The following is an 8,248-nucleotide window of genomic DNA, read 5'->3' as shown; positions in this document are numbered from 1 at the left end:
AAGATGCGTGCCTGTCTGGTGATGTCCGCGTTCTTCCTCATCAGGTGCTTGTTGAGATGCACATTGGTGCCTTTTTGGCTTCTGTCCTCTTCAGCTGCTGTAGTAGGGGGTTTAGTGGAGGGTAATGGTAAAAAATACAAAAGTCTTTACTAACATTATGTTTAGCTGTATCAAACTTATTTGAGTCTTTTAAGGTAAAATTAGTGTGTAAATGATTGGTTTTTGGAAAAATTGACTGTATTACACTGGTTGTTTGCAATTATGATCACCTGTTGGGATTACAGTTTACCTCCATCTTTATTTACCTTTTTATATTCTACATATTAACCAGGATATTGCAAAAACGTTGATATTAGAGATACTGTGTGTGTGTGTGTGTGTGTGTGTGTGTGTGTGTGCGGTAGGAATTGTAGGAAAGCAGGAAGCCTTATGAACATGACCTTTATCTGCCCAAGAAACTTCAGCCCCGGAAAGACAGACCACCCGATATGGACCAGATGGTCAGATCTAGAATTCAGAGCACCAGTGTTAATTGGTTTTCCTTGTGCATCAGTCAAAGTAAAACTTAACTCATTAATGATCCCCCTGAAACCAGGGCAGGTCAGCCACAGATATTACAGAGACACTTGGATAAGAACAAAAGCATTAACAGGTGGCCATCGAACATGTTTGCACCAATACTGTAGCGATTTGAAAAAACAAAACATCGCAAGTGTGGGTTTTTGATAGAATAAGGCCGGTGACATATTGCTTGGGGGGGGGATATGAATCCAGTGATATGAGGCCGTGCCCTGGCTGACATGCATTGTGGGTGTTTGATCTGATAGAAGTGGCGCATGTGGTTGAGGCAGAGGTCTGAGGGGAAATGAGTCACAGTCAAAGATAAGGACCCCGGGTTATGACTGACCTCTGACAACCATCTCTCTCTCTCTATGCATCCTTCTTTTCAATCTTCACATCCCTACTTCCCCCTGCAGCAGTATTCCTGTTTTCATCTCCATCTGCAACTATTTTTCCAAACCTTTCCTCCGCCCTTTTTGTCTCTTTTGAAGAACTTGGCGCTTGACTCTCATGGAGGTTGCTCTCTTTTCTTTTCGTTGCTCTCCTTCCACAAACCAGTCACCTCAACCACACGTTCTTCTCTTTCTCAGTCTGTCACATCAGTCACCATCCATACCGCCACTCTTTTTTATGGGTGGGGAGTGGAGCCTTTAGGTTTATCTGTGATGGGCAATGTTCTCTGACTCACTCACACACACACTTTATAGGTGATGACTCATCATAGCACAGGCCACTCAAAGTACACCAAAGGCAAACGGGTTTGTGTGTGCACGCACTTGGGACTGTCTGCACACACATTAACCTCTATGCATTAAAATGCTATTGCAGCTGATGCATCACCTGCGAAACCTTTTATCGCAGTGCCACAACGCTACTCAAATTCTTTTGCCACCGGTTTTCATCCTATTCAGGCTGATTAACGCCAAAAGTTTTTTTTAATATAAATAAGATGAAATGTCTTGTGATTTTTTTTGTTTTTTTGTTCCATTAGTGCATCAACTAGATGTACATTTGCTAGACGTGAAAGAGTTGTTGTTGGTGGGAGAGCTAATGATACCAACTGGTGACACGTATTTATGTGTGTAAATGTGTTGAGTGACTCATGCAAGATAGACATGGGAGCTAACAGTGAGTGAAACAGCCTCCTCTGTGACAGACCACACACACACACACACTAACTACCATACACGTATTACACAAGCCTGTTTGAGGGTGGCTGCAAACATACACACGCAAATGTGCACACACACACACACACTTCAGTGCCATCCACATACACACAAGCAGATTTGCAGACACACAGACACACACACTGGGAGCGGTGCTTCATTTGTTCCACTGTTACATGGCCGTGGAAGAGATGAGTCACTCTCAACTGCAATCATCGCATACCTCCTGCAATACTGACTGATTCACACAGACCAATTTATTTAATAACAATGATCATTTTCTTGGCTGACATCTTATGCAAAGGCACCGGGGTTTGATGTGCCTTTAATTATGGAACAGCACATGATGAGGCCGGACATATTTGTTATAAATGACAAGCAACGCCTTTTTTGATAAATACAGGTGTTAGCTGTGCAATATATTACATGGGTACATCGAAAGACTACCAAAAATAATGTACTTTTGACAGAGATTAGGATACAAAAATATGGCAGACAATACATGTATAACATTTCAAAGGCAATTAGTATAACCCCGCATGATGCCTCACAACGCATCACACATCTGCTAAGGTAAATCTTAGCTTTAATACTGGTCACATCACTTAGTGCAAGGTTACTTTAGCTGTGACACAAGCACTTGTTGACAAGTTATATCACGATTGTTGTTTTTTCTTCTCCAGACAAAAGCACACAAATTAAGATGAGGATTTACTTAATTTTCATCATCTGTAAATTCATCTTCATCCTCATCTTCCTCCTCTTCAGATTCATCTTCATCATCTTCCTCCTCCTCCTCCTGCTCTCTAGTTCTTGGTCGACTGGAAGTTCTTTGTTGCTATGACAACAAATGAACAATTACTATGCAACAAAAACATAGTTGCATAAAGTCTCTCAAGCTTCCACAAGTCTCTCAACTCTTGAAACCCACTAGCACTGATGCAGCACTGCATCGTTCAGAAAGCAGTGGACAAGGAAATACATATGGTTACTAGCATACAATTACGCACTTCTTTGAAAATCCAAAGTGATGCTGATGTTACAAACAGGCACTGGCATGCCAATAAGACTCACGGAAATCTTGCTGATGACTGGTATGAGGAAAAGTATTGTGCTCTTAAAGGAAGTTGTTTTTTTAATGTTATCAAAATACCTAAACTTGCAGATGAAACACCACTTATCAAAGTGGAATATTCAATGGCAAGCCACAACAGGAACCCAGCCAAAGGGAAATTTCTATTTCTCAAGAAATTCTAAGAAGGATTTTATGTTGCAAAGCAAAAGTTGTTTTCTGTACATTGCATCTTACCTGTAAGGAGCCTGATTTACCCAGGGAGGACCCTGTCCGATCGAGGGAAGTTTTGGAATTTGCTCGAACTATTTCTAAGCGTGAGTGGTACTCAGGGGGGTGCAGCAGGCTCCTGAACACCTGCCAAAGACAGTAGGAGGTGCTATAATACTCTTCCAATGAGAAAAGCCTTAATCTTAATCCCAGAGCTACAGGAGAAGGGAGACTAGGTCCAGCTTGTACGTGCTGAGCAAAGGAATCAGAACAATATACTTCAGTTTATGCGTTGTTGTATTTTTTGTGAATAGTTTATCCATAAATCTGTGAAAGTGTGCTTCTGAAACCACCGCAGACTGTTATTTAAAGTGTATTGCTGGTTTTCTAGTGTTGATAATGCATTCCACAAGGGCACTTGATCAGGAATAACTTCATGCCTGTCATTTGTGCCTTTTTTCAATCTCATGTGCTTTGTGAAATGAGTCACACAAAAACAGCCATATCCAGGTGACGAGTTTCAGTTCACTACAAATGGGCAGGATGATTCAGTGCAAAAATATACAAATGAGATAGCAAAGGGGGAAGGAAAATAGCACAAGGCCATCTGTGGGCGGAGCCTCATTGCAAGGTATCATCGTCCCTTTGTTTACGGACTACAATTAGTCTCTTTGCACACATAAGTCAAATACCCCGCTCAATAATAAGAAGGAATTAGCTATGGCAGATGGTCATGGAGGCAGCATACACCCAAGTTTACTGCAAAATTACCACTTCAATTAAAGGGCGTGGGCTATTATTATTATTATTATTAAGTATGACTTAAGAGTGAGTGACTCACTGAACAAGAAGTGCATTTGCCCATACCTTGGGTTGGGTTAACTACAAACTTAAGGTTTGCCAAATTCAGCTATATTTGAAAATTAGGGAAATTTTCTTATCAGATTTTATCCCCGATTACATGGTTGCATTTAAAGAGTGGGGAAAACCATGGTCAGCATTTTTCTCAAATATTGTGTCAGAACTGTTTGACGGAAATGTAGCTGGGATGGAAACTTAAGTCCTTAAGACCTCTGCCAAGACGTTGAAACTACTATGTACAGACATACGAACGTTAGCATGCCGTTATGACCAGTGGACGACAGCTAGCAGCTTAGTTAGCAGCAGCCTACCTCGAGGTCCTCCTCCTCATCCACACTTTGAATGCTCTGGTAGGCTAAGGTGTACACCTCCAAAGCCTTGGCATGGAATGACATCTCCACCGTTACAAATTCACCAAAGATCTTCTGTAAAGGGAGAGGCAAGGGAATAATTCAGTTTTCAATTCATTCAGTTATCCTGATGAAATAATGAAAATATGAAAAGGGAGGAAATAATTGAGATTTTTGTGTAAAATGCATAAGTGGCAGAAAAAAAAAATCTGCCTCTTATTTTTCCTTTCAGTTCATCATATGAAAAACTGTTTTAATTCAACAGCATATACATGAATTCCATAAATGGAAGAGGATTAGAAGCTGCAGGCAGACTTAAAACCTTGACAACCTTCACTGTCTGGTCTTACTTCAGAGTCGCCTACTGCTTCAATAGAAACTGCTGTGGACTTTTTTTCCCCCAGCAAAACCTCTTAGCGCTTGATTAATAACTGACTCACAGTGCCAGTGAAAGAAGAGGAAGTGAAGATAGAAAGAAATTAAGGGGAAGGGTACGGAGAGGAAAAAAAGCTAGGACTGATGGACCTTGATGTCTCGGATCTTCTGCTTCTCAAACTCATCTATGGTCTCCTCCAGCTGTCTGGTGGTTCGTGTGGCGTCCATGGTGGCTCTCTGGAGCTCACTTTCAGCCTGGCGGGAAAACACAACAATATGCAGCATAGCACACTTGAACCAAATGCAGCATATCTAAACAAAATGCAACCTACTTTTCAACCTGGCGGGAAAACACAACAATATGCAGCATAGCACACTTGAACCAAATGCAGCATATCTAAACAAAATGCAATTTACGTCATGGCTGAAGGTTTGGAGAGACTGGGTATGTAAAATGTCTTGATGCATGCTCAATGCTTAAACACATATTGATGTATTTCAGAATCTTTAAATACTCTAAAGGCAGAATGTTCATCTGGTTGTATATTTATGCAACAAACTGAAAACTGGTTACTTTAAACATGCTTTGACATGTCCCTGGCCCTCCTAAAAAACAAGGTTTGACAATAACTAGCATGCAGTGGACAAGCAACTAAACAATCAAATACTGAAATTAATCAAACCAAAATGAACTGTGGGCAAAATGTAAGATGTTATTATGCTCTGAACCTTTGCCCATGCAGTTTGAATAAAAGTGATTTACAGTTTGATGTTGTTACAAAGATGATTTATGGACAATGTGAAAGCAGTGATTACTGTGCCCCACAATCATACTTCACCAGTTCTACAATACCCTAGCAGAGGATTCTGACAGACCCACCTGTGACTGAAGTTCAAGGTTAAGGAAGCATTTTAAAAATGCTTACTGCTCTTACTCATTGTATCTCTGGAAGGTGACACTGAACAACTAACTAACATAACTTAGAGATACTAAAAATTTTTACTGTTTCAGATGGTCCTTTCTGAGTTTTAGAAGAAAAATTTAAGCAATAATATACTAGTAACAACACATAGCAGGACAGGACAAGTTCCTGAAAATAAATGGTTTGCTATTTAAGAAAACTATGACAAGTCTACAGGGCTGATGTGAGGCGATATGTGAATAGAGGAGAATGCTGGATAAGGATACGATGATCTGTCTGTCTGAGGGGTTTCTCTGCCTGGTCCTCTCAAGCTGAGCCATCTGTTTAGCCTCCCTGTCTCTGGCACTCTGGGTGGTCTTCAGGTCTTCCTGTGCAGAGATAACAAGCGACTTATACAAGCAGATGAATAACCCCCCCCCCAACATAATTACAATTAATAAATGCAATGAGTTAAATTAATAACTTGTACTAAATGATTCAAACACTGGGAATATTGATCTAGCGCAGTATTTGACTTGGTTTATTTTGTAGCCAAATTTGATACTTTATGACTGCACATATTTTTAGACTTATGCAAAAAGATATTTCAAAATATCAAATATTAAACCACTTAGAGAATACCTTCTCCCAATTACAGTTCTGGAGGTAAAGTGTTCCCTAAGCAGTTTAAATATGTGATCATTTAAATTATCTTTTTGCATACATCTATACACACACACACACTCTCTCTCTCTCTCTCTCTCTCTCTCTCTCTCTCTCTCTCTCTCTCTCTCTCACACTGCTGGGCAGGGTAGATTATGACTTGATGACGGCATAGGGAATATCTTCTCGGGGGAACTGGAACATTAACAATCCTCCCTATGATGCCCTCGTGTGGCCATTCAAGAGTGGGTGAGATTTGTTCATTCCACAATACTTTTTTCTGGTAGTGTGCATGTTTGGTAGTTCAACTCACCCTTTTACGCTTCACAACAGCCCCATAACTTTTTAATGGCTCAACAACTTTAGCTTCAAGTCTCTCCACCTGCAAAATAGATACATTTAGTTTAGTTTGGGTTAGTTACTGCCCAGTGTTTCTTGAATTCACTTGGCAAGTACCCTCAGTCGGGGGGAGGGTTCACAAATGATAATTAGGTTTTATTTCTCCCTTAGCAGGAAAACAAATGTGGGCCTATTGATAAGTTTGTTTAATCATGTAAGCCCATAAACAGGGGCTGTTTTGATAAAGCAACCAACCAAATAACTGGAAACAAAATAGAAAATCATTTTGAAATTGTACCACAAGCCTATTGTCTTCAAAGCTACAGAACAAATTCTCTCATCCATTCTAACTGGGTTCCACCTTAGACATAGATTGTCAAAGGTGATACTTTAGTGATGATCCAAGCTTAACCAGAAATAACTTTAGCTCAGTCACCTCAGCTTGACGGTAGTCTTGAATCTTGGCCAGTTGGTCAGCAAACTGTTTCAAGCCCCTCTTGAGGTTTGGCGTTTCAGTGTCGGCATACAGGCTCATTTGCCTGACCAGCAGGTCTGCCTTATCTCGTAGCCTGGCTGTTTTGCGTACATAGGCAGCAAAGAGTTGGCACATCTCTCCAAAGTGCTTTTCTACATTTGTGATGTTCTCCTGGATCTGCTTCGTCTGGCTGTCCCTGGATGAGGGGGGCATGCGCCGTTAGGAAACAGTGGTCAAAGGTATGAACAAATGCAGCACTGCAAGAAATCTGCATCATATTGCTTGCCGTTGCAACATATTTGTGTCGGTAATGCGGAGCAGTTATTTCAAGTAACCAAAATATGTGACGCATACAATTTAAAACAATATTTTACTCTCATTTTGTTTGGACCAGCCGATGAGAAACGGGAAAATTAACGTTGTTGAAATCTTCGTAAATATCCATAGTTGGTAAGTGGTAACTACTGTCTTTAACTACAGATACTACTTAGTTAATATAACAGCAATACCACAGTTTCTGGTGTTCCTTATCCGATGCGTGGGTGTAAGGACAGGATGTTGTGTTGCTGTAAAGCCCCTTGAGGCAAATTTGTGATATTGGGCTATAATTGACTTGACTTGAGGCTAAACGTGGTGACCAAAAAAAGAAAGAAAAGAAAAGTAAACAGCCTCCCCAGTTATTACTCGGTACCATCAAGCTAACGTTGACTAAAACTAGACAGTCGACGCAAGATTGAATAGACAGGATGAAGCAGGACGCGTGGGTCCATCTGCCTAACGTCAAGCGGTATTAAACAGGTTAAATCACTGACGTCTAGTGTTTCCTGTTGTTCTCGATAGGCTGATATGATGAGTTAAGATGTATATGATGAGTTAAGATGTGGAGCTAGTTCACGTTAGCAAGATAACGTTCGCTTTGACCTAGTTTTGCATCGCTGAGGACTTCTTACCTGGCTCTGGCATCGGGGGTACGGCTCATCATCGCAGCAAACTAGTTCCCAGTATTTATTTCTATACTGCATGTGAAATATATTTCACAGGAAAGTTGCGAAGTCGAGTTTTCAGTTAAATCTCGGTGGCTCCTAGCGTCAGCTAGCCGTGTTGCTTCTCCTCCGCTAAGCTAGCACGCCTGTCTACCGTTTCCATGGAGGTTCCCGGAATTCCGCTCCGACACGGGATTCTGGGTAATTGAGGTTTTTGATTCCTGAACCTCTCCATTGGACGCTCCTCTGCTCTGCACAACTTTAAATGACGCTCTCCTCACCCAGTCC

At 41.0% G+C, this 8,248-nt stretch overlaps 1 protein-coding gene across 1 annotated transcript; it reads right to left on the bottom strand.

Moving 5' to 3' along the window:
• Positions 1–1,973: 1,973 nt before the first annotated feature.
• Positions 1,974–7,962, bottom strand: cibar1 (CBY1 interacting BAR domain containing 1). Its single transcript, XM_056298715.1, has 9 exons — positions 7,928–7,962; positions 6,939–7,173; positions 6,477–6,545; positions 5,788–5,889; positions 5,479–5,484; positions 4,749–4,910; positions 4,185–4,298; positions 3,040–3,159; positions 1,974–2,568 (listed from the first exon to the last, which is right to left on the bottom strand). The coding sequence occupies exons 1-9, from the start codon at positions 7,957–7,959 to the stop codon at positions 2,446–2,448; spliced, it is 963 nt and encodes a 320-aa protein (XP_056154690.1). The 5' UTR covers positions 7,960–7,962; the 3' UTR covers positions 1,974–2,445.
• Between the last annotated feature and the right edge of the window lie 286 nt (positions 7,963–8,248).

Source organism: Lampris incognitus, chromosome 18, assembly GCF_029633865.1.
Source record: "Lampris incognitus isolate fLamInc1 chromosome 18, fLamInc1.hap2, whole genome shotgun sequence".
Taxonomy (NCBI): Eukaryota; Metazoa; Chordata; class Actinopteri; order Lampriformes; family Lampridae; genus Lampris; species Lampris incognitus.
This window is presented reverse-complemented; position numbering and strand designations above follow the sequence as displayed.